The 25,975-nt window shown below is 34.3% G+C and overlaps 1 protein-coding gene across 1 annotated transcript in view; it reads right to left on the minus strand.

Annotated features, from left to right (window-relative positions):
• Nucleotides 1-569: 569 nt before the first annotated feature.
• The window catches only part of ABHD12 (abhydrolase domain containing 12, lysophospholipase), a 32,296-nt gene continuing 6,890 nt past the window's right edge, over nucleotides 570-25,975 (minus strand). The window contains exons 2-13 of the mRNA XM_087961530.1: nucleotides 20,439-20,563; nucleotides 18,959-19,064; nucleotides 15,046-15,165; nucleotides 13,575-13,605; nucleotides 13,115-13,160; nucleotides 11,735-11,864; nucleotides 10,110-10,147; nucleotides 9,196-9,275; nucleotides 6,267-6,349; nucleotides 5,626-5,704; nucleotides 4,191-4,318; nucleotides 570-3,555 (exon numbers count right to left, since the gene is read on the minus strand). Of these exons, the coding sequence (XP_087817656.1) occupies nucleotides 3,510-3,555; nucleotides 4,191-4,318; nucleotides 5,626-5,704; nucleotides 6,267-6,349; nucleotides 9,196-9,275; nucleotides 10,110-10,147; nucleotides 11,735-11,864; nucleotides 13,115-13,160; nucleotides 13,575-13,605; nucleotides 15,046-15,165; nucleotides 18,959-19,064; nucleotides 20,439-20,563 (1,012 nt within the window). The 3' untranslated portion in view covers nucleotides 570-3,509. The remainder of the gene's footprint in view (nucleotides 3,556-4,190; nucleotides 4,319-5,625; nucleotides 5,705-6,266; nucleotides 6,350-9,195; nucleotides 9,276-10,109; nucleotides 10,148-11,734; nucleotides 11,865-13,114; nucleotides 13,161-13,574; nucleotides 13,606-15,045; nucleotides 15,166-18,958; nucleotides 19,065-20,438; nucleotides 20,564-25,975) is intronic.

Raw genomic sequence — 25,975 nt, forward strand, 5'->3', positions numbered from 1 at the left:
ACTTGCATTAATGCTTGTTCTTGGCTGTCTTTTATATAACCAACATCCAAAATTTTCTGGAAGAGCTCATGACAAATATCATGAAAATTCTACACAGGTTTATAGAGAATATTTATAGAACACCTGAGAGACATGTACAGCAATCTAAAGAATTCAAGATCTCAAAGCATACAGAAATCTCTATTCAATTCATATTGGGAATTCAATTTTTTAAAAGTCCCCTGAACTCAAGCAAATATTCAGACCCAAATGTAATCTTACTGAATGTGCAAAATTGGTCGCAGAAAAATTGTCAAGTTGCTGGCCACAATGTAACTAAAAAATTACATAGTAGATTTCCTCTGACAAAAAATAATGAAATATACATTCCTACATTAGCCCAGAGCACTTCACAACATACAGAATTCTGTGAGTAGCAGAAGATATGTACTCATATGCACATATCTCTAGTTGTTTGGACCCCAATCAATATGTCACTATTTTAAATTATTTCTGACAATTTATTGGATATGAGCATAAACGCCAGCAGTCCATGATTTATACTGAACAAAACAAAGCTACCTCCAAAAGAAGTCAAAATCATTTTTTATTAAAACTACATACTGTTTTAGATAAACATTTCCATTTCAGTGGATTTTACTGGCCTAAACAATTGAAACATATGTGTCAGAACAAATAGCACTGTGCATGCTTTGGAATATAGTTTTTGTTGCACTGGCAGAGTTGACATTGCCACATTAGTCTGTACTTTTATCAATACTAAAGTAGTGACAGCAGGAGCAGTGCTACACAGAACATTATCCTGGTTTTTTCAAAAGAGCTGAAACAACATTTTTGCCTTTCTTAAATGCAATAATCCTAAACTTGAGAAGGGGAGAAAAGATGACATTTTATGTGGCACAATTTGCAAGTTATTGTGAATCAAAACTAATAGATTACTTAATTGCAGGAAGTCTTAATGCAAAGAACAAGCTAATGTTTGCAGAATGAATCTGTAAGTTGTCTGATACATGCCAAAGAAAATATACAGACATTATTAATACCTGCCTATATCTTTCAGACTAAAAAACTTTTCTGAACTAGAATAAAAAACTATTGTGCCTAATATTGAATGCTTAAGCCCATCAGCCACACTGGCTCATAATTCATTTGCTCTAATTGCTCACCATGCCATGCCTGCATTGAATTTGGTTAGCAAAACGAAGTATGTGCAAATAGCAAAATATCAACCTTCTCTAGTCTCCTCCCTAATATGCAGCCTCTTCCAGTCTTAGTTAATTTAATGAATGGAAGATTCCCAAGTTGAAGACGACTGGCCTAAATGAACATCCATGCTATACTTTTTGTCATAAGACACATAGATTTTTCAAATCTCAAAAAATGGATTTTGGTAATCACATGGCAGTGTTTGGATGATCATGTCCCAGGTTAATAAATAAAGTTACACTGGAATGTTGTGCACTCATGAACAATCACTTTGTTCCTCCTTCATGAGATCAAATGAACAAGTCTCAGTAAATCACAGCCTTTTACAACATCCCAATTGGGAATCAGTGTTAATGGTGTCTAACAAGCTAGAATATAGAATTCATCTTTAAACAATGGCTTCATAATTCATCTCGTTTGAAACATACTAGCTATAGTTTCTCAACCCAAACTATAGTTCACGGACATTTCTGGCTTGTTTCATCAAATATAAAAAGCAAAACACTTATGTACATGTGGGAGGATTATACATATCTCTATTTATTAAAGCCATGAAATACTTCAGATTTTATTTGGAAGAAGTGGTATGGAATGTGTAGCATTGCAAATGTAGCCCGTCTTCAACTCAGTCAAGAAGCCATGTCTGCTTCCAGGATCATATGGTGACAACAGAAACCTCCCTTGCAAAACTCAGAGGCTTGAACAGGTTATCTCTTTCCAACCAAAATAGAAGCAATGCACAGTGTTGCTGTTGATTAAGCCATAACTGGGATAAGGGACTAGATTTTCATAAAATATAAGGTTTGGTCAGTCTCAAAAGCAGTACATGAAAACCAGATTCTGTATCTGTTAAAATTAGTTATTACATTGTCTGCTCAATTCAGTATAGGTAGTATAATTTTATTATAATAAAAGAAAAAAAATCTTTATTCATACGTTATGTTAACTGAAGGGAACATTTAAAGCCAGTAAGGTAGATTTCATACATCACAGGTTTTAATAATATACATAGCAAACTAAAACTAACCTTCATTTTTATAGTAGAAAGTAATTACTTTAATGATCAGGGATGAAGTACTGTTAACATAAGAATGTGTCACTTTCAATACCTTTGGTTGACCTGGCTGATATTTCAGCATTCCATGTGAAACTGAAAAATTTAACTGCTGAGAATTCAGAATGAGTTTTATTCCCAAAGAAAATGCACATCAAAAAATAATAATCAAAAGGCTAATTTCTTTCCCTTGTATTTAAAAAAAAACTTTTGATCACCTCTAGTGTACCTGAGCATTTTGAAGGAAATGATTAGGCTGGGATGTCTGAAGAATCACAATTATTTAAAATGGCATAATTTATTTTTCACTCCCAAAGTGCTTATATTTCTCTCTATAATTAGAAGAGCCTGGAAGACATATTTACCACAGTGAAAACACACATTTTCCCACAAGTCTAAACTTAAAGATGTATGTTAACAGAAAAGTTACTTCGAACAACTTCCAATGATAATTTTTAATTAATATGATGTACTTCACTTAAGGGATATGTACATCAAAAGAAAATGGCTTGAAAAGTAGAGGCAAAATTTCAAAGGAGATGCATGTTTGTAGATGGATTGTAATTATATTTTGTGTGTATTTCTTGTCTGGGAGAATTGAAAGCAAAGCAATAAGGGGAAAATTGACCACTATTAAATTATAATAGTTAAACAGACACCTTTTTAAAAAAGTGAGTCATCCTTCAATTCATTCTAAAATGTCCTGTGTCTCTGGTTTCTAAAATTAATTTAAAATCCACATTATCTTCTGCAATCTACATAAGAAAAATATCCCTTACCAAACTAAATTCTAGAAGGAAACCTGCAGCTCAAAAAAAATAAATAGATAGCACTGAAAAGTTGTAAGAATTATATTTTTGCAGATAACTATAGTCCAGCTATGTTTTAGAGTGCAAGTTCTTTAGTCTTGTAACAATCCGGCACAATATTGTGAGAATGTTTATAATTTATGGGAAAAAGCAGGGGTGGCAGCCAGGGTGGGGTGCGGATTACAAAGTCTTTATTGTGCTTGAAGTTAATTGTTCCAAAATTTTGCTCCCTCATTCTTTGGGGGTAGGGGTGGGGAGACACAGAAGCCAATTACATTCATTCTTCATATCTACTGTCCCAAAACTTGAGATTTCAAGGTATCTTTTAGAACTGCAGCCAGAATCAATGGCATATCCGGTGCTTGGGTTTCAATAATAGCAGACTTTTTTTTCTCTTTTTCAAAGATGTTATGATTTTTAAGTGTAACATGTTAAAGTCTTCAGTGATGATGATGATGATGATGTGCAGATTTTCCCAGGAATTCCCTGAGGAGAAAAAAATCCAGTGATTTATTGTGTCAAATATTTTGCTATTTTAGGTTCATCCATTTCCTCTTCTCCCCATATCTGTCAGCATACTACTGCATTGTATTATTCCTTTCCTGGATGGCTCAACGGTAGATTTTTTTTAATGCTGCGAGAACGGCTTATCTGAAGCACAAATGGCTTATCAAATCTGTGACCTGATCATTTTAACAGTAAACTCTTGTAGTCGTTTGCCTTTACATAGCTGGGAAGAACCTGCAACATAAAGAATGCAGTCTGGGGGGAAAAACAGGAATCTACATCTAACAATATTAAAAATAAAAAACTAGGTACTTCATCTTGACACTAAAGGTTAAGGGATAATTCCCAAGAGTTTGACTTGCTCTAAGACAAAAATACGATATAAACTGACAGGTCAAAAGAAGGGAAGCAGATACACAAACTATTCTACTCCTTCTGCTAAACATTAATGTCATAAAAACAATGTCAAAATATTCCACTGTATCTCCCCCTTATATCCCTGTAATACAAATTCTAATATCATTGCAAAAATGACCCTTCAGATGAGATGGACTACATCTGTTATAACTGCCAACCAGCTCACCCCAGTACATATGAATTACCCCTTTAATTACCGTAATATTCGAGGTAGTTCTGGGCTCTTGTAGATGTATTTATGCCTGTATCCTAGCTCTTTGTGAAATGGAACAAACTGTACTTTGTAATCACGAAAGTTCCGAGATGGGGCAGCAATGTTGTATAGCTGTGAAGATATTTAAAAGCAAATGGTTTCACCATATTAAAATTCAATACAAGATAGTACAGATAGTCCCAGTTTAAGAACAAGATCCATTTCCAAGGTCTATTCAACTATTAAGTTGACTTTATAGGTAAACTGGAACAGTACTATTGTATAATACTTATACATAGTATTGTGTAATTAAATTAAACCATTTTGTATTTAGCTTGAAGTTTGCTACCATAGACCCCACTCTTAATTATGGGTCACCCTAAAAGCAGTCTGTTCCTAGCCTGGGGACTTGCTGTAATGTACAAGTCTTTGGACCTAAGAAGTTAAATAAAAGTGGTAATTACAGAAAAAGGGTCCCTTAGCATTAATCAAAATGGTACTAATGCACTTAAAGTGAAAATATATTTTGATTATGTTTTAATGGTTCAACTTTTAATTGTTAGTTCTTTATTATCTTTTCTTTACTGTATATGCCACTCAGAGTCACAAATTTGTGAGATCAGTGGCTATATAAATATGATAAACAAACAAACTAGTCATTCTGGCCAAAGGCCATGGAATGATGAAAATTACTCTCTAATACATATGACAGGCACTTAATTTAAACTAAAGTTCAATTTTTCTCTTGTATACATTTTCCTGACTTTTCATTCTGTAGTACACAAAGAGGGGACCCCCTTTGATTGCACAGACTTAACTGTTTCTTTCTTTAAATACAGGACAGCTGTCAGCTCCCATTTCACCAATTCCAACAATGACTAAAACCAAGTTATGGAGATAACTCCAGATTACATGAGAATATAAAACCATGCACATGTCACACTATATTTTACATTCTTCTCTGATAACCCCTCAGTAGAAGATACTATACCATCTCATTCTCAGCACTTTTAAAGGCTACTGTGCAGAGATGGAAAGAACGATAGAGAAAAAGATTGCTTTGGGATTGTACAATGACAGATAAGATTGCAGTTTTGGGTCTTGGAATAAGAAGGAGCAGAAGGAGGAGCACACAGATCTGGTCCAAGCTTTTCTAATTCATCTAGGTCTAGGATAACTGATACTTGAATGAAAACACATTTTAGAAGTAGCTTCCTTGACAATATAAAAGGCGAGTAAGACAAATTATTTGTCTCCACCTCCATTTGTCTCTCTGAAAATGCATTTCTTCCAATAGCAGCAGTCAAGTTTTGATGTATTATCAGTGATTTGCCCCACAGAAATTAAATTGCAATCATTCAAGCCCTGTTACTAATCTAGCTCTTTCAGGGTATTTATAAAGTTATGGCAGGGGCAAGAGTTAAAAAATGAAGCTGCACCTTTTTTCCAAGATGAAATGGAACCACAGGATCATCTTCAGCATGAAGAACAAGCAGAGAGCATGAAATGTGCTTCACACTGTAAAGAAACCACACACCAAACAATTAATCAGGTATATTTTAAACCTATGAAAAAATATGAATACCTATGACTTTCTTCAAGGTTAATTGTTGGAAAGTTCAGAATCACAGAATTTTATGCTTCTGCACATTATTTTATTTTACTTTTTTGAGGATTTGAAAAAATAAGTAGCTTTGCAAGTCTCCCAATGCAGATTATTTGCATTTGTGCAATTACATTCATGAAAAAATGGTTAAAATAAAATACACTGCAATTAAAAATGAAATAGCATGAAAAAAATACAAATCTTAATTTTCCAAAGAAACAACTACCCAGAAGGCTGTATCTCTGCTAGATAGAATGTTTTTCTTTGTACAATGAACGGCTGGCTTTTTCTGAAAAATGTACAGAAACGTACATTTCCAGAGCCAAGGTAGCTTACCTGGAAAAGCAGAGGTGGGTTTATTCATAGCACAATAATTCTGTGTCAACCTTTCAGAATAACAGGTTTTTTTTCCCTGTCACTGAAAACCTTAACCAGCAAGTGGTGGAGGAGTAAATAGATATTTTATTTACTTACTTCTCATCATTGGCAAACTTTATTCCACTTGATGTGATAGGGTCAAGGAAAAACCAGTCAAATCCTGGGAAATATCTATATATCTGGAAAAAGTTTGAAGATGTCACAGGAAACCCCTCTCTTTATGATACAGGCATACAGGAGTATAAGAAGTGTAATTTAAGAATTCATAAATACAACATTGTTCTGGTCACAAATTTTTCATGCCTTGTTTGTATCCCAATTTCACCCTAGGTAATCATTATTCATTGGCCCTAAATTGGGACCAGAATTTCTGCTGCTAAATGAAAAAGCTGTTAGATAAAACATCATATGACTGTACCACTTAAACTATGGTAGTCCTGATAATCTGCAGTCATGCTTCTCCTATCTCACTGCCTCCTCCCTGGTGTGGTCCACAAGCTTGCCCTGCCCTGCTCACCTCAGCTTCTAATTCCTGCCACCTCAGTCTTTCTGTGTGCCCAGGACTCCACCACCACCACTATGCCCCTAGCTGACCTCTGCCATCTTCTTTCTCCCTGCTGCTGACAAGGTGTGCCTAGCTGCGGGGTGTCACAGTAGCCTTGCAAGGAAGAAGATGGCAAAGATCAGTTAGGGGTAGCAGGAGGCTGCAGGGATAGCAGAGTGCAGGACAAAGGAGTGCAAGGAGGAGTGTAAAGTGATGAGGGCAGCAGGGACAGTGGAGTGCAAGGCAGCCAATTAGGCAGATCAGAAAAATAGGGAGGTTGGGGGGGAGTTGAAGCACATGCTGCAATCATAAATGTGGTGACTTGCCAAGTGTCCAAATTTTGATCACATGAACACGAGGGTGTTGCAATGATTGCAACTTGGATAACTGGTCATAAGTACCATTCATTCAGTGCTCTTGTAAATATGAACAGTCACTGAATGAATGGTTATTAAGTAAGGATTACCTGTACTGCAGTACACTCTACATAGGCTCACTTCGCAAAGTGCCTGGAAGCTAAATGAGTAAAATATGGCTATTAGTTTGCTAACTTATGCTATTGGTAACTAATGCACAACAATTAGTTCACTTGATAGCAATATTTAACTCTTTAAACTGATAATTTAATTTAACGTGGTGCTAATATATTGGCTAAAAGATTTAGGGCCTGATAATGTGATGGGGCCCATCTGTCCCATTATAAACCTGTACAAATATTTTAAGATCTACAGTACAGTCCCTTCTGAAGATACCCACACTTGCTGAGACCTATCTATTAGGCCGAAATGATTCTTTACATTTGGACCCTATTCTTCCACCTTTAGAAAAATGGTTAAGGTATATTCCTTTAGCAACAGCTTGGCACCTAAATTGAATTATAGTAATACCAAAACAAAAAAAGCATAATAATGTATCTTATTGTAGGAAACTTGGTGCTCTTTAAGCTTACTTGTTTTCTTGCAGATGTTTCATTACCCAACTGGGTTACATTATCATGCAAGTAAGTATCTTACTGATATAAGTATATAGCTGCCCTTTCAAATAATTCAGGATAGTAATATAATTTTTTTTTAAAGTACAAAAATGTCATATGATATGAAAATATTTTCAAAAGCCTATATCAAAATTTTGCTTTTATATTATTTCATTAGACAGGCCCATATTTCTTGAGATTACGTAGCCTTACGGGAGGGGCAGGAATTTGTACTTGTGTAGCAAGTGGTAGCTTGGCAGAGTCAAGCCTATTTACTACTTGGACATAAGCTTCCAAGAAATATCAGGGCTGTAGGCTAGACTGGGACATTTAAACACACACACACACACATTCTGAAAGATGGTAATGGCAAACCACTGCCTTAGTACTACAGGAAAACTAAATGGACATATCCATGAAATTACTAGGAGTTAAACTGGATTTGAAAATGATTTTACTTTCTTGTAGCAGTGAAAGAAATATTTCTTGAGGTCATATTGGATCCTTCAATGCAACAGGCGGAGGAAAAAGGGAGGAAAGATTACAACTCTTTCTTCTAAGGTTAAGATTAAATACATTATCTTTATTGGGGATTCATTCTGTTTGTAATATGCCTTTTGATAAAAGAAAAACTATACTTTTTGAAAATTGACCAGTGTGATAAGAGGCAGATTTCTCTTCCATGCTTTAGTTCTACTCTGTCTGATCACCGTTATACTTTCATAGTACTCTGTTTTCACACTTTCATTAGCATAGAGCAGTAATTCATTATAAATGGAAAAATAACGTTTAAGTAGAAACATGTACTTCCTCCAACTAGTCCAGAGATGGAACTCTTAGTGATTACATCAGAGAGGGTTTTTAAATAGCACCAGTTATTCCAAGGATGTTAGCATTGATCTTGGCAGCCTCTCTATTTTCAGCAGAGTCCTTCTTACAAGGTGCTCCAGTAGAAGATGCATTTTAGTTTCTGGAGAACTACAAGGTTAGGAGTTCATTAGGACTAACATTAGGAGGTTAGTTATTGCTTCAAAGTCTATTCAAAATATATTCAAAGTACACAGTAACGCTCACTTATAAGTTCCAGTATGTACATACAGAATGTATCTGCAACTCCTTCAATGCATATTCCTTCTGGCTATGAATTTGAAAAATGTAGAAATATTGAAGCATATCTCCAGAATGTTAATTTTATCATATATTCTTACACTCCTATCCAAATGACTTCATTCTAAAGAAAGCCAATTACCTGAAACTATATTATCAGAAATCTCAAGAGATCTTTTTTTTTTTTTTTTTTGGCTGAATATACCCACTTCATACATGGAACTATTTCAATCTTTCTGGGCTGGGAAAGCAAAAGGCAGAGGAAACAATACTTTGCATGTATGGGGAAAAATAAAACAAAAAATCTTGATACATGTTCCTTATTGGATATGTTTAGAATTCTCAAGTAAACCTAAATATCACAATAGAATGAGAATTTTAGCATGTAAATTTGTACTTACCACTGAAAAGGGGTGACTTTTTGCTTCTTCGCGTATGTTTGTAAAAGGTGATTCTAATATCAAGGCATCTGGGGGAGTTTCTGAAAAATAAAGAGGATTATCCATTTCAGCCAAACTATTGATGCATTCCTACAAAAGCATGTTTTGCATCCACCTGGAAGGGCATCTTGAGTAGTGCAGAGAAATGCAAATCCAGACATGAAACTATACATAGAGACATGATTGCAAGAACACTTTCCAGTATTCAAAAATTTGCCATTATTTTCAATTTCTGTACGGATGAAGCAGTATGTATTATTACATTATTTTTAAGCCACTTGGACAAACTACCAAGGCAGTCATCTGAAATGAACATGCTCCGACTTAAAAAGAATTCAGGAGAGTGTGACATAGTGAACTTTGATAGCATTAAAAATGTTTAAAATAAAATATCACAGGCTCAACTGGACTTATTTTTTGAATATACAAATGCAGTTATGTTAACTTTTCCCCCAGAATTGAAAAGTGTTAGGCAAATCCATCCATTACAGAAGAGCTGAGTAAAGAGGCTTTTTGTAGCTGCTAAAAACTGGAGGCAAGTACAACCTCCAGAGAACTTTGAACATTACATATGAGAGAAGAAAACTATGAAACATATAACAGAACATAACTATGCTCGTTAATCAAATTTAAATAAAACATTCTTTTTTCTGGCCTTCTCTTCTAATTGGTCCTACCACGCCTATCAACAGTTAAGTGTGAAACCTGGCCTGCAAAACATTGCACACCATGATGGAATCATTATCTCACTCTGATATTATTTTTAAAAAGGCAGTTTTACTGCCTGACCTATTTAAACTCTTCTCAAAATCAAGAGAAAATACGGAGGATATCAAATGCTCTTTGATAACATCATGTAGAAAAAGGCATCTTACCTCTTTCACAAAGACGTCTTACTAGATTGGTTGAAACTCTAGAAGCAAAACAGAGTTACGTGTTGGTTACAGAGAGCTCTCACTTAGTTCTCTTCTTAAACCTTCTTTACAACTCTACCCCATTTATCTTATCTCCTACTTTAAAAAACATCTTATAAAACATTAAGATTTGATACCTCTCTTGACCATAAGAAAGCAGCAATGTGTAAAATTCCAGAAGCATATGGAATTGTGGAACTTTTAATAGGAGGCCATGACATAAATAACAGCTCTATATCTCTAATCTAAATTAAAGAAAGTATAAAGAGCATTCATAGACTGTTAATAAAACTGATCATCATATCAGTTTCATACATTGCTCCAGTAGAAATTAAAGTAGTAAACAGTAAATTATTGCCCAACATTTGTACTGCAAACTTCATCAAATAATATATAATCAATTCTAAGGTGCCTGGATGATATTCATCTTTTATATTTTAAAGAAGCATTTGTATAAATCTGAATGCTTATGACTTCTTCTTATCTTCCAACAAAAATGCTTTGGATTCCAAGTTCTTCACAGTGGACCCATACTGAATATGGGATATTTATATTGTCAAAGTAATTTTGATAAATTCCCTGGAGTTCTGTTTTGCAACCCCACCTTACTTCTCTGGATAACTTATGGATTCCACTAATAGGAGTGAAGAGGAGAGGAGAGGAGAGAAAAAGAACCCTTTAATTGGAGTCTTTTTGTGAATGGAAGGGTCTTTCTATACATTGAAAGCAACAAGTCCAACTCCCCCTGGCCCGGGGAAGGGAAACCCAACACATTTATCATTAAATGACACAAGAAACCACTACATATGGGATGTTTAACCTAAAACCTAAAAGAATCTAAATCTTTAAAAAGGGTATTTACTGGTTACATTTCTTATTTCTATTTTTTAATGAGCATAGTTCCATCAGAAGTGGCTCTATCTCCTCTTTTTAAAATGAAAAAAAAGCATTTGCATATTTTTCCATTTAAACTCTGCAAAATCAATTTCCTCCAGCTCTTTGGCCTCTTTTGACTACTAACAATAACAATGAAGTTTTGAATTTACCGATGTCTTTGGCAGCATCTGCACTGAGAATGGAGTTCAAGCATGTATAGTAATAGAAAAGGAACTACAGAGACAATAGCCACAGCACATGCAAATCTAAGCGTGTTAAGAAAAGTAATAGCCATAGCACTTAGCAATAGCAATAACACTTAGACTTATATATCGCTTCACAGTGCTTTACAGAAGTCTCTAAGTGGTTTACAGAGTCAGCATATTGCCCCCACCAATATGGGTCCTAATTTTACTAAACCTTGGAAAGATGGAAGGCTGAATAAGCAAAAGGTTCCTGATATCAGCAAAGACATAGCTTTCATTAATGTCTTTGAAGCAAAGACATTAATGGGAAGATCAATCTATGGAAGTTCAAAATATTCCAAAAATATTCAGTTGACTCTGCATCATCCACTTTCCTGTGGCAGGAACATTTTGTGTGGAGTCTTGGGGATACTTCTGCCAGCAGAATGTAAACCTTAAATGATGCCATTAATATTATTCTAAAATTTTGCTTAGATCATCTGGAAAATAAATAAATAAATTTACCCAGTGCCCAAGGAGTGTCCCCATATATAAACTGGATTGTCTCCACTTCTTGCTTTTATCCAGTCAAATACATGAAGAGCATCATAGGTCATCCCACTTTCTGAGGGAGTGCCTATAGAGTCTCCCCACCCTGAAGGAGATAAAAATAAATATTCCAAGAATCATACTGCTGCTAATCAAAATATAAGGTTTGGCTTCATGTTTCAACTCAGACCAAAGACCACAATGTGTCAGGACATTGGAAATGAATAGGTAAATTTTCAATTACCTTTCATTTACTCGGAACAGGCTAAAATACACAATAAAATAAAATGGAGTTGGCATAAAGCAAGAACTAAAGTTGTACCAGGCCTATTCAACTAGATTCCAATATGACTTGAACTTTTCAAGGAGACCTTGAAAAGACAGTTTTTGCTAATAGAATTGGGTGGAACAATTTCTTTTACAACATATCAAAGCTACAGCAAAAACTTTTTGAGAGATTTCCCTAATACCTCCAAACAAATTTTAAGAATTCTAGGGGATGGATGTGTGTGCCATTACAGAATAAAATTTCTGCATTTAAAAATCTTATGAAAACAAACTCAGTTACCTGCCAACTGCTTCTACTTCCATTGGACCTAAAGCATCTTGGAATTCTTAGGATCCCAATTCCCTACAATTCCCCCCCCCCCTGCTGCCCAACACACACACTCCCAGCTAAGAATGCTGAATAGGAATTGTGGGAATTGTCATCTTAACACATCTAAAAAGTGTCAGTTGAGGGAGGGGGAGTCACACTAAAAATATGACTTTCAATTGCAGCAAAATTTCTGGGAATATCTGCTTTTCAATCATTTGAGTATGAGAATAACTATTTGAAAACAAAGTATGTACAAGCAAAAATGTCATTTTTATGTGTTTGCAAGCATGAAACTTTGCAGAATTCTATAGAACAATCTGTAGAGTGTGAAACTGCTGCTATGCTACTAAATGGACTGTTTCAATCACTCTGGAGTGTTTTGAGCTGGGAGCAGAACTTTTCTGAGTTCAAAAAGTTGTTTAGGGCTCAGAATTTCCTGTTTCATATTCAAAATAGCAGCTTAAAAACAGGTTATTTTGTGAAGTTTTTCATTTGAGATCCAACATTTTGCATACTCCTGAATCAACTAAATAATTCATTTGTAAACATTCTGTAATACATTTATAATTTATTTACAATTTAATTTATAAAAATGGGAAATGACTGAGTATTAACAGACCACGCACCATAATTTGGGGGATAAATAAAACACACAAACTCCTGCAAATTATGTGGTTAATGAAATTCAAGAAATAGCCAATAGGTTGGTTAAAACAAAACAGCCACCCATATTTGGACATTTCAGAACAAAATCTTACCTCTATAATCAAATGTGACTACATGGTAACCAAGAAAACTTAAAACCTGTAAGGGAAGATAAGCAACTCTAAATAAGTTTAAGAAAATATTAAAATGATAATCACTACATCTTAACAAATCCCTTCACTTTGACATGGCAATATACAAGGTTCTCATTTTTAATGGAGAGTAGGAACTATTCAAGATGCACCCCTTCATTGCATTGTGGAATGGAACAGATCATAAAAGGTTTACAATATGATTTGACACTGTTCGGTAATGCAGTTTTTGAGTATCTTTCTGCTTATATTTCTTACTCTTATTTATTTCACCTTATCAGGGAAATGAATGGCATACAAATGAAATAAATAAATGTTTCCCCTCATATAAAATATGGAAAACAAATACAGGTACATGTTACTGTTAATAATATTAAATACTGAATTCAGAACATATAAGTAACAACACTGCAATTCCTACCTTGTAGAGTTCCACACGATGATCCCCTCCTCTGTTAAGAGATGTTGGGAAAGCAAAGTTAAAATTAACATAAAACATTGTGTTACATAATTTTCTAGTGTCAGCATAAAAATGAGCTGGCTTTTAATGAAAAACTAATTTGTTAGTAGTAGTTTAAGAGCCACTGATTTCAATAAACCCTTACAAAAGACTGTAGTCTTGGCCACTTGCTAGGGGAGAAGCACTGTTAACTGGAATTTACATGATAATTCTATTCATGTCTATTCAGAAGTCAGCCATTTCCTTAGAAATCAAATTCTGAACTGCAGATATTGAGCTAAATTGTGTCCAACTATAAATACAGTGCTTCACTCATATAGCCAGCCAAAATGCTTTCTATTCTTCCATTTGGAATGGCCTTAATGGTGCCCAGACTTCAGACCCAAAATACTGAAAATCAGTAAGATGATCTCAGATAAAACATGTACAGAAACCAATGCATATTTCTGAGCTAGAAGAGCTCTGCAAGGAAGTGTTTTTTTAAAAGTAAGAATAGAAGGCCTTTTAGTTGGCTATAAGAAACTTAAAAGCTATTACTCATGCCAAAGCAGATGTTACTAAGAAGAGTGAATATAGTTTCTGCATTTATCATATTGAATGCTTCCTTATTTGGAATCTGTAAACAACTGCGCAATAAATATGCATTCAAATTTGTGGAACAATGCACAGTAATATTGAGATCCAAAACATTCATCAGGTTAGCCAGCAAACATATCAGGCCGCTGTCCCTTGCCCTAACAGAACCCAAGCCGGAAAGGTTGATTAAAATCTATTTAAGATATTTTATTTAAGTAAGGAAAGATGCCTCACTCAAAAGAGGAGAGGAGCACTTTACAAAGGCAGAAAATCATTTTAGATACAGTTCAAGCATATTGAGTTTGGAATGAGTTTTTTCATTTGACACAATTCCGATGCAGCACGCATACTCGTAACTAATATATAGCATGTAACATTCAATGGCATCCTATAATATTCTTAGTATGATCTTGTTAATGCTCATCTTCACATTCAGGAGATGTGTGTCTCACATTTTGAATTTGCAGGTAACTAAATTCCAAGTCAGTGCCTTTCAACGGTTTAAACCAGTTCTCTTATCAGGTTGTACATAGCTTTCTTTGTTCCTCCAAGAATTAGAAACATTAATCAAAGGAACTCCTAGTTACTGAAAACATTAATCAAAGAGGCCCGCTCTGCTGCTGACATCAACCACGTCTACTCTTTGGATCTAAACTGTGGTACAATACCATGGAATCAGATCTGATTAAAAGACAGTAAGAGAAATGTATTTAAAAATAAACTAAGTAAACAAAACATATACTGGCTTCAAGCATAAACATTCTAAACCTCCTGCGTACTTGGCCTGTTTGATGAAGAATGAGCCTTGAATAAATTTAAATTATGGGCAATATTTTTATTTTTGTGTTTTGCTTACCTAGTCCCTGCATTTCCATGCAAATAAAGGATTACAGGGTTATTGGAACCCAAAATATCCTCATACCACAGTTGGTCCTTCCCTTGAGCATCTTTCCATAAAATTGTGGGAACTGTGTGCCTAAAAGAAATGGTAACAAGAATTTCATTGTTTCCTTGCATATTTTCATCTCTCTTAGTAACTTCCCTGCTTCAGAAGCCTACAAATGTGCAGTAAGTTATATACAATATTTAGAATTAGTATACAAACTATTAACAACTGATTGTGTGCTGAATCTTAAGCAATTCCAGAATTTCTAGAGTTTTAATTTAGCTATTCTCAACTGAAAACCATAGGATATTTCAAGGGAGTTACAAGTAAAAAATATGTAAAGGGGTGGCACAGAAATCGTACAGTAATACAACTACTGTCTTATTGATGCTAGGTTCCCAGCATCCCAGTTAAAAGTTAAGAAGTTTGGTCTGCAAATTGGTGAAACATGTTTTCCAGATAACACAACAATACGCTGGCCTATGTAAGATATTTGGTCAATGACAAATTCAGATAAGAAACGCTTTTCATTTGAAAGTCTAAAACAGATACTAAAGGGAAAACGTTTTTTGAAGAAAAGTTACTTCAATAAGAATGATCTCTCTCTCTTGACAATATTATAGCTTCCATGACAGGTACACAGAAAATGTATTGCATTTTTTAAACATGCTGTGCTAGAAGTATTTTGTTTTTGCTGCATAATTCACCACCACCATTTGATTTCAAAAAGTTTGGGAAAACTGGATATTCTGGCCTGGACAGTGAATCCATTTGCAATGGTTACTGCTAACATTGACATTACATTGCAAGAAGTGCTCATCAAACTACAGAACAATATAGAAGTTGAAAATGAAAGGCAGTTAACTACATAAAATTAAATGCATGTCAAGATTTTCTGTTTCAACAGCCTTGCAATGACAGTGATTTAAATACTTATCCATTAGCTACCACATATATTTTAATTTTACACTAAATAACTTAATTAGCTGTGACCAAAGCTGCCGATATATGAACAATATTTGAAAGTACATTAGAAGCCTCCTTAGTTTACGCTAGCATAACTAATTCAGTTTTGTTTTGGAAAAAGAGTGCAAGCAATCTAACAAAGAAGGATAAGAACAATTCTCTGCTTCCTTTCTTGCCATACTTGGGAAAAGAAATGACTGATATTCAGTATTTTCTATCCTATTTAATTATATTAATTAAGTATGGCTTTTAAAATCTAAATTATGGTTCAGAATAAATTAAGTGTGTAACCAATACCACAGATACATGAAGATGAATGCCAAAGATTTAGCAAGGGAACAGCAATACGAATTTGAAAATAACTTTTGAAATTAAAGAATTTGGAAACACTGTTTTATTATAATTTATTTCCAGCCCCGTTTTCAAGCAAATCTATTTCTATTCCAAACACTAAAAGAGATCAATAAAGAAAAAAATACACATACCAAGAACTTGCTTTACATCCAATTCATAAATTCAGAATCAGCATGTATGGTAACTCCTTCTTACTTTCCCTGGGGATATATCCTGTCTTCCAACCCTAGCAGTACAACCTTCTAAAAATGAGTTAAATTTATTTCTGATGTCTATTGGGATCCTGTTAATTATCAGCATTATTCCTACCAAGCTGATGCAATAGAAAATTTGTAAATTGTTACTATAACACTGAAGTTTCTCAGTATTTCACCAAACTGGCTCTTATTTCTACAAGTTGAAAACAAAGGAATATTAAACAAGAGTTTTAATACTTTTAAAGCAGTGGTTAGGCATAAAAGTGAAAGTGAACACTACTCATTTTAAAATACTTTTAGTTTCATGTCTGTCTAATCAGTACTTTAAAATCATTGTTCTATGAAAATCACTTTTATATAAGTAGATCAAGAGACATGAAGGTGGGGCTGGGAGTAAAATACAGAACAATGCAATCCTGGATATCTGTAAACACTGTCTATCATGAGCAGCAGCACATGAGTCATTTTAGGATAAAGTATCCCATTCCAGTTCTTCAACAATCTTAAATATTCAAACAATGGGGTAGATTTAGATATAACTGCTACAGAGAGGATTCTCATGCTGGCAATGCATCTAAAAACCATTATATACAGAAAAATTAAGAGCTTTTGGTTTACTTCTCAAAGGAATTGGCATTTTCTTTGTTATGCTAAAAGTACAAGAAGAAACCCAGAAATTAATGGTTCTGAATAGTTTTTAAACAGGTTCCATGTCTAAAAGCAAATTATTTGCCACAATTCTTTTATTATCATTTCAATCTTTTTAAAAATAAATCTTATTAATCCAAAACTCAAAGAGAATTGCTTTTTTGCTGTGCTTTTCCAGTCTGGACTTTTATTAAAGAAAGCTAACAAGCGGTTAAATACATATAAATAGACTAAAACAGAAACAGGAAGTTCCAAATCAGTTTTGGAACACACTTTATTTCTACCAGTAGAATGCTGAATTAGCATTATGAGTTGCTACTCAGTTCTACATAATGCTTAGACTTTCAAAAATCTTTTAAGTGCATAAAAACAATGCAAATTAGGTGAAAGGCCACAGCAAAATACTTCCCAACAGCTAGTCCCGAGGAACATATTACCACAAAAATTGGAATTAATTAAATAAAACCTGAGCATTCGTATTTTTTAATCTCCCTTTGAAACTCCTCAGATCTTGAATTACCAATTTCAGTTGCTAATTCAACTATGGGAAAAAAGGTACTTTTAAAAAAATTCTCAATTTCATATTTTTAATCTTAAATGAAGGATCCTGATCTAGCCTGTTAAGAAAGTTAAATACATTTTCTCCCTATGCACAAAAATAATTTCATATACCGTTATCATGTCATTCCATCTTCTTACTTATCTTTTTTCTAAGATAAAAAGCCCAATACAATTTCCTCATATGAGGGTCCCTGAGCATTTTATTAACTTATATATAAAGTGGAGCATCAGTGTGCACTTGCCTATCATTGTTCTTTTAGACTATATTGTTCAAGAGATGTAAAAATTAGATATAATAACAATCCTACTTTTCCTTTAAATTGTAAGAGTCTCAGCCCATTGCTCATCAAAATTGTAGATTTATTGTTAGAACATGATTAATTGTGGCAAAGGATGAATATTTTTATCACATCATTAACTTTTATTTTATTGTTTGTATTTTATAGTCATATGTTTAAACAAACTGGCGGTTCTCCTATTGCTTTATTGTCTTTTGACTCATTGCTCTGAGCAGTATGAAATTATGAGAGCTATTTAGTGAAAAAGTCAGACTGAATCCGTCAAACATAACAATTAAAAAAATACTATTGGAAAAGCAAAACTATTTATCCAAACTAGATAGCAATATAATTGAAAAAAAATGAAGTAACTACAGAAGAATAAAACTGCTTTAGAAGAAAAAAGGTAAAACAATAAGGAGGTGAAGGCAAGAAAAATATAAATATGAGTCTAAACAGATGAAAGGAAACGATGAAAAATTAGGCTGGTTCGGGGTGGGATTCCACCGGTATAACAACCAGTTTGGTGATCATGCGCTTTACGTGAGTTGTGTTGAGAACCTCTGCAGCAACACAAATGTTCATTGCATGTATCCAGCCCAGGGCGGTAGTTTGAGGACCCCTGATTTAGTGCACTATTAAAAATGCAAATAAATTTTCTGTAGACCACCAAAATTTTCTTGCGAACCAGCAGTGGTCCATGGACCACCAGTTGGTGACCGCTGGTCTAAAGCATAACCTTCAGCATAATACTGCACACAGTTGCAATGTACATCACATTGATTGATTTTTTTTCCTAAATTCACAAAAAAAACAAAGCTTTTGTTCTAATTATAAAAGGACACCAATATATAATGAGAAGCATAAAGTATTCCTTACCAAACTCCAATAGTTACATCTTCCTCTGGCTGCAGATAGAAGTTACAGGTATGGTTTAACCCTTGGTCCTGGGGTCTTTTCAAATCAATGAAATAAGGCACTCTTACTGAAATAGAAGGATAACATTCCTTTTACATTTTATTTATCTGATGACTGCAATAATCAACCTCTGTAATTAAAACCAATAATCATAAGCTTGCACAATAATACTTATGAAATATGCATCCCAATGCATAATTAAATTTGGTATAAATTACTAGACATGTTTAAATGTCAATAAGGAGGGGAGGAGTCTTTAAAATTATTTCCATTAGTCAGAGATACAGGAAAAAAAAAACTCTTTTGGCACCTTAAAGACTCACAAATTTATTATGGCTTATGTCTGCATGAATTGCAATGCATTTCATCAGAGGTATGTAAATATACACTGCCATTTGGGAGGAAACGCATGAACAGTAAATAGAGAAGCCAGAAAGAAACGAATTGTATTTTTAATATGTCATTTCCCACTGACATCATTGTTCATTATTCCCAAATATGCTCCCAAACGTGAGTTTGTACAGTATATTCTCAGTTAATGTTAAAAGGCTCCAATAAAGACATTAGGCTAGATTAAATGTGTGCACTTTTAAGGTACAATTACACTCTTTGCTGTTTTTTTCTGGCTACTCATCTGGGAAAAGATTAGAAGTTACCCTTCTTTGGATTGTAATTTGTTTTCCAACTTCTACCGCCATGTTTCAAAACATACTTATTAAATCATAATTGTTAACTGTCAATACAGTTACTGTTTCTCCCAGTTCCAAGAGTCAATTATAGATTGTATCTTTAAAACTAATTTAGGAAATCCTAGAATTAAATTTGTAGGGCAGTTTCAGCTCATTGGTTTTCTATCCCATCTTTGTAAAACATTTGCAAGGTCAGCAGCAAATTCTACATAACCTGCAAACAAGTTAATTAGAATACAGTCATACCAAGCACAGCAAGGATGATATTTTTGAGGAGTGCTGAAAGGAAACAATTGCTTGTTCACTGTCTGGTATTAGAACATTCTCTGCAGATGCCAACAGTAACAAAATTGCAAGCAGCTGTATCAAGCCTCTCCTTCATCAGCACTTCACAAAGAAATAATGAAATATAATCAGATACCAAGAAACTGAGATCTCACTCACATGCTTTAAATCTGAACTGACTGAACAGTGTGACACAAGATTTAATATATGAAGGAACAATTGAAAAAAGTCAAATCCGACTTCAAATTAAGTATCTGTACCAATATACTATTGTAGCCAAGGCAGCTTGATGGCAGCAGTTTCCAAGATTCTTGTGGGATACTGACATTGACTTTTAAGTAACTAAACAGAAACCAGTCTTTAAAGAAAGGGTAGGCTGACCAAGGTATGAACACTTATTAATCCTGAATTAAAATATTAGCATAGAGTCAAGATAAAATAAATATTAAATGAAGCATTATTCTTACCAAAATTTAGGAAGACAAGCTTTGCCTGAATAGCTGGACAAATTTTAACTAGAAACGGAATCGCTAAGTATATTCCCAACAACCAGATCACTACTTTCCGCAATCGAACCCACATTCCATGTCTCCTGAAAAAAAGGGTAGGGGAGGAAATGTAAGTTCATTTTACGGACAAAATTCTTGTGAATTCTTGTGAACACATTTTGCTATAGGTTTAATTAAGATAACCATGGTGGATAATAAACACTACCAAAATGTAGGCCATTTATTTGTGGATATTGTCTCAATTATTACATAATCACAGTAATAGCTTCCTGTTTTTAATAGTCTCCTCTAGATCAAGTTCAACGCATAAACTCTTTATGTAGAATTTTTTTGAAAATAATATGCATGTATTTTCCCCCTCCATATTTTTGAGAAGATTTATAAATTGCTACATTATTATCATTTATATATTACCAACACTTGACATTCTGCTTTGTAAAGTAACATGCAAAAGTCCTGTCCCCTGCACTTAGGAAATATAAAAAAATGCACTTTCATTCCCAAAGGAAGGGACAGAGGAGAAGGACAATAATTAATATCAACAAAACATTTACAGCGATTCCCTCAACTTAATGTTTAAAAATCCCTAGAATTAATTTTCTCAAAAGTTTTTTTAAACAGATTGGAATAATGTAACAAAAATAGAAGGATCTCTTATCCAAATAACATATCTAATAATATACTGTATGTTTTCTCTTACCATTACTATGATTAATAATGCTGAAAATGAGTATGATAAAACTCATATAACTAAAGAGGACAAATGTCATACAAAATGTTAAAAATATGATAATAACAAATGAATGAAATAACAGGTAATATCTGAATGCTCAGACTGCCACTCAGGGACTTTCCGCCGGCATTATTGCCCCTGTTCCTTTGATGTGCAGTTTGCAGTGCAATACTGCAACTACTTTATAATTAAATTCCTGCTGCAATAAGAAAGAAAAATAACATCCTTTTTTTCTCATTTGGAAGTAATTACTTTCTTCTTTGGCTACAAATTTAATGTGGAAAGGTGCTATTAGTGTTGAATTGATCCTCAGTAGACTTTTATTAACCCTCAGAATTCTTGTAGAACTTTTTAAGAAAGGAATACTTTATTAGCCCAATTGTTAATGCTTTGATGAGCATTAAATCTACAATAGATTTCCAATCTCACTATTGTAATATCCTTGTGCCACAGTAATCTATATGACAGGGTTTCTTAAGCTTTGCTGTGCCCTGGCAAAGAGCTTTTCCTGGGGGGAAAAACTGTGGAGAACATGGCAGCTTTTTTTGCCTAAATTTGGCACCAAGATTCTGGGCAATGATAATGAATGAGGATGGGTGTTGGTATTCCTGTTTCTGCATTTTGAGCAGGGAAACCACTCCACTTTATAGCTTGCTTGTTACCTGGCCCCATTGCAGGGGGTTTATCAAGAGAGGCTGCTCCCTGCTAAAAGGATGAACTACCTTCTTACAAAGAAAACAAGTCTATGTATGATAGTCTAAATAATGATTTATTTACTTATTAAAAGCACATTGGTAAAAAATAATAATCAGTACACCAAATACAAGTTAGGCAGATATGGCCTCACTGACCTCACTCCAAGGACCTTGGAGTACTCATAAGCACCCTCAGAGCTCACTGCAACAGTATTGCCAAAAAGGCATAAAAAGTTGTAAATCTAATCTTACGAAGCTTCTCCTCTGAAAATATTGAATTGCTAATATTGAATCCGCACTGTATATCGGACATTAATACAATTGAGCGAGTCCAGAGAAGAATACTACACTACTCTGCTCGCAACACAATACCCTATATCACTAGGGTTGAAATGTTGGGCTTGGACAACCTTGAATCGCCTACAATTGGACTTATGTGTAGTACACAAAATTATCTGCTACAATGTCCTACCAGTCAATGACTACTTCAGCTTCAACCACAACAATACAAGAACACACAACAGATACAAACTCAGTGTAAACTGCTCCAAACTCGATTGCAGAAAGTACTTCAGCAACAGAGTGGTCAATGCCTGAAATGCACAACCTGACTCTGTTGTTACATCCTCTAACCCCAACTCCTTTAACCTTAAACTATCCACTACTGACCTCACCCCATTCCTAAGAGGTCTGTAAGGAGCGTGCATAAGTGCACAATCATGCCTACCGTCCCTGTCCTATTGTCCCCATTTATTCATACCTATTTCCTGTATTCTTACTCATGTTTATACTTATACCTATTATCTTGTAAATGATTGACAAAGAAAGAAAGAAAGAAAGAAAGAAAGAAAGAAAGAAAGAAAGAAAGAAAGAAAGAAAGAAAGAAAGAAAGAAAGAAAGAAAGAAAAACTCTAATTTAAGATGACTTGCTAATTATTGGAAGCAATGTGAAATTAGAACTTAGAATAACTTTATTGTCACTTTGAATGTACATTATTGGCATACATTAAAATGAAATTTCATTGCACACAGCCCTCAAAGGGTCATCACATCCAATATAAACATGGCATGACATAAACATGACAAAATACTCTAAATAAAATATACAAAATACCCACATATAGTATATGACACAGAGAAACAATACTCAGATTTGTCTGAGTTAGATAGAGCAGAAAAGTCAGACAATTTCACTGATAAATTAGCAAAATTTTAAAATGTTCTTTCTACAGCAGCCAATATATAAAGAAATCAAGAAAAAAGGATACATTATTCACAATCATATGATTATCACAGCAAAGTTATTTGTTCACGTATTTTATAGATAAGGCCTTGTGATACAGTCAGCATTTGTAGACAATTCTGCTTTGTTTTGAGTTACTGCAAACTCACTTTCGGATACCATTTCATTAGGATCTGCTTTTGCTAAATTAAGATATATTTTTATCTTAGTCTCAGCCTAATTAGTGGAGTGAGATTCAACTAACTAAAAACAGTTTTTAATTTGAGGTTACAGGCCTATTAGTTGCCTCCTAAATAATCAGAGCAATTTCTCCTTTGCAAATAGGTCATGGAAACATTTAAAACTCTTGTACTGTAAATGAAATTCTTACTTCTAAAATATACTCTGGAAGATGTTCAAGCTGTACTTTCTTTACTACTGTATAGCTATCATTAAAAAAAAAGATTGACTAAGCAGAATTTAAAATTATTCAGTACTATTTTTGCTTTATAAGCAAATCAAATATCTTTATTACGGTTTTTGACCAGCCTTTGCAATAAAAATTGTTATAGGAAAGAGAAAAAATATTAGGACAATAAAACAATGTATCTAATAAAAAGTACACAGTTGTACAACTTGTTAAAGCTATTAGGTCACCTGAAATGTGAATGTGGAGTTAGCATCCCTTAAAAAAGAATACAAAATTAATCTATGTGACCCTCGTATTTGGAAATGATTGGGATAATTAGAACATGTTTTTGAGTATCATAGATAGGATCCTGTATGAGAACATGACTGAAAATTTCTACCTCCCTGGACCCATAAGGGCAACATTTCTGCAAATAAGGAATCCCATGAAATCTTCTCACCAGTAAAACTGATAATAGGGCAGGTTCTGGAAAAGACCCATCTATGTTTGCTTAGGAATAGATTATATGGATACGCTGCAGGAGAGGGCTTGCGACTGTCTAACGTTGGCAATAGAATTCAGGGGCACTGGTGATATTGTTTTGATGACCAATGTCTGATTCTCTTTCTTACTATTGATTTATTCTTCTACAGGGTTAATTGCCCTAATTGTTCGGAGAGAGGCTCACACTGCAAAGTTCTGCTATACAAATATGCTGCCAATGAGATTGGTAATTGTCTGACCACAGCAGGAATGTTAAGCCTGTAGAACCAATTTCTAAATTATTACTTGGCATGTCTCAATACTGCATTGGGCTTCATTTATAAATTTAATAAAGCATATTATGATCAGCAGTTGACGTCACTTAGGATGACAGTCATAAATAACTTATATTAATTTATATTTTAAAAGATTTTTTAAAGTATTTATTTACTGGATTTACTATAATTTCTCTGCAGATTTGCGCTGGGTTGGCATTGCCTATTAATAGATCTTGGTGGTTTTTTTTTAATTTTAAGCAGCTGATCAGCTTTTGGATTCTTTTCTTTCAACTTCAACAAGACCTTTGTTGAGCCTTCTTCAGTGAAAGCATCACAAGTCTATCATTGGATATTGATGTTTTCCATAGAAATTGTGATTCCAATTTTTGTTTCTTCTATTTCACACACCCAACATCAATTTTGCATATAAGGTAAATAATTAAGGGGAAATTAGGCAACTCCCTTGCCTCTTCAATTGTTCTGATGATAGCAATGTGATCATGGATACCCCTGCTCTTTTGAATCCAGTTTGTGATCTCCAAGTGCCATGTTGTCTTATTGTCAGATCCGTGTATCTGTCATTTCTTCAGTGGAAGAAGAAAAGCGGGGAGGAGGCTGATAAAGAAATCCTTTCTTGATGTAACCTGATATTTTTTATCTTATATCGAATTTGTATAACCCACACGATACGATGGAGGGAGAAAAGCCGGATGGCCAGAACTATCACCTCTGAGAGGCACAACCAGGAGATGAGAAGGTCATAAAAATTCCACAGTGAGATTGTACTTTGGGAATCTCTTGAATAGTTCATTCTAAAAAGGGGGTGAGGGGGGAAATTAGGTATGCCCTGGGAAACTGTGAAAAGATCGTTCCTTACAAGAGGGTTGGGGAGGAATTAACATACTGGCTTTTGTTTCACTAAATACACATCGAGATAAGGGGAGGGGTTTTAAACTCCCTTATGTATCCCTGTATGCCTGAGAGACTTCAGACGCTGCTTTGGACTCCTACAGGAATTGTCTCATCTCAATAAAGGACTCCTTTGTGATACGTTTGGATATGTTTTCAGAAGTTTCACTCCACTCCTCTACTCGTTGTAGAATACCTTATGCCACCAGACTTGAAATTCTAGAACTAGAAAACCTTGAATTACGCCATATTCAGTCTGACTTAAGCATGGTATATAAAATCATACATTGCAATGTCCTACCTGTCAATGAATACTTCAGCTTCAACCATAACAACACAAGAGCACACAATAGATACAAACTCAAAGTAAACCGCACCAAACTTGATTGCAGGAAATACGACTTCAGCAATAGAGTGGTCAATGTCTGGAATACTCTACCCGACTCTGTAATTTCTTCCCCAAACCCCAAAAACTTTAACCTTAGACTGTCTACTATTGACCTCACCCCTTTCCTAAGAGGTCTGTAGGGGGCGTGCATAAGCGCACTAACGTGCCTACCGTCCCTGTCCTATTGTTTCTCTTATTCTTTTATTTTTCTTATATGTACCCATTTCATGTATTCACAACTATATATACACTTATACTTATTATCTTGTAAACAATTGGCAAATCAAATAAATAAATAAATAAATAAAGTTCATTCTAGTTGAGTGAATGGGAAAAGTTCTGTAGCCTGACACTTATTGTTGGAAGGAGGTATTTGAT

This window comes from Notechis scutatus, chromosome 1 (genome assembly GCF_049901735.1).
Source record: "Notechis scutatus isolate UNSWTSFEM ecotype Mainland chromosome 1, rNotScu1.2, whole genome shotgun sequence".
Lineage (NCBI taxonomy): Eukaryota > Metazoa > Chordata > Lepidosauria > Squamata > Elapidae > Notechis > Notechis scutatus.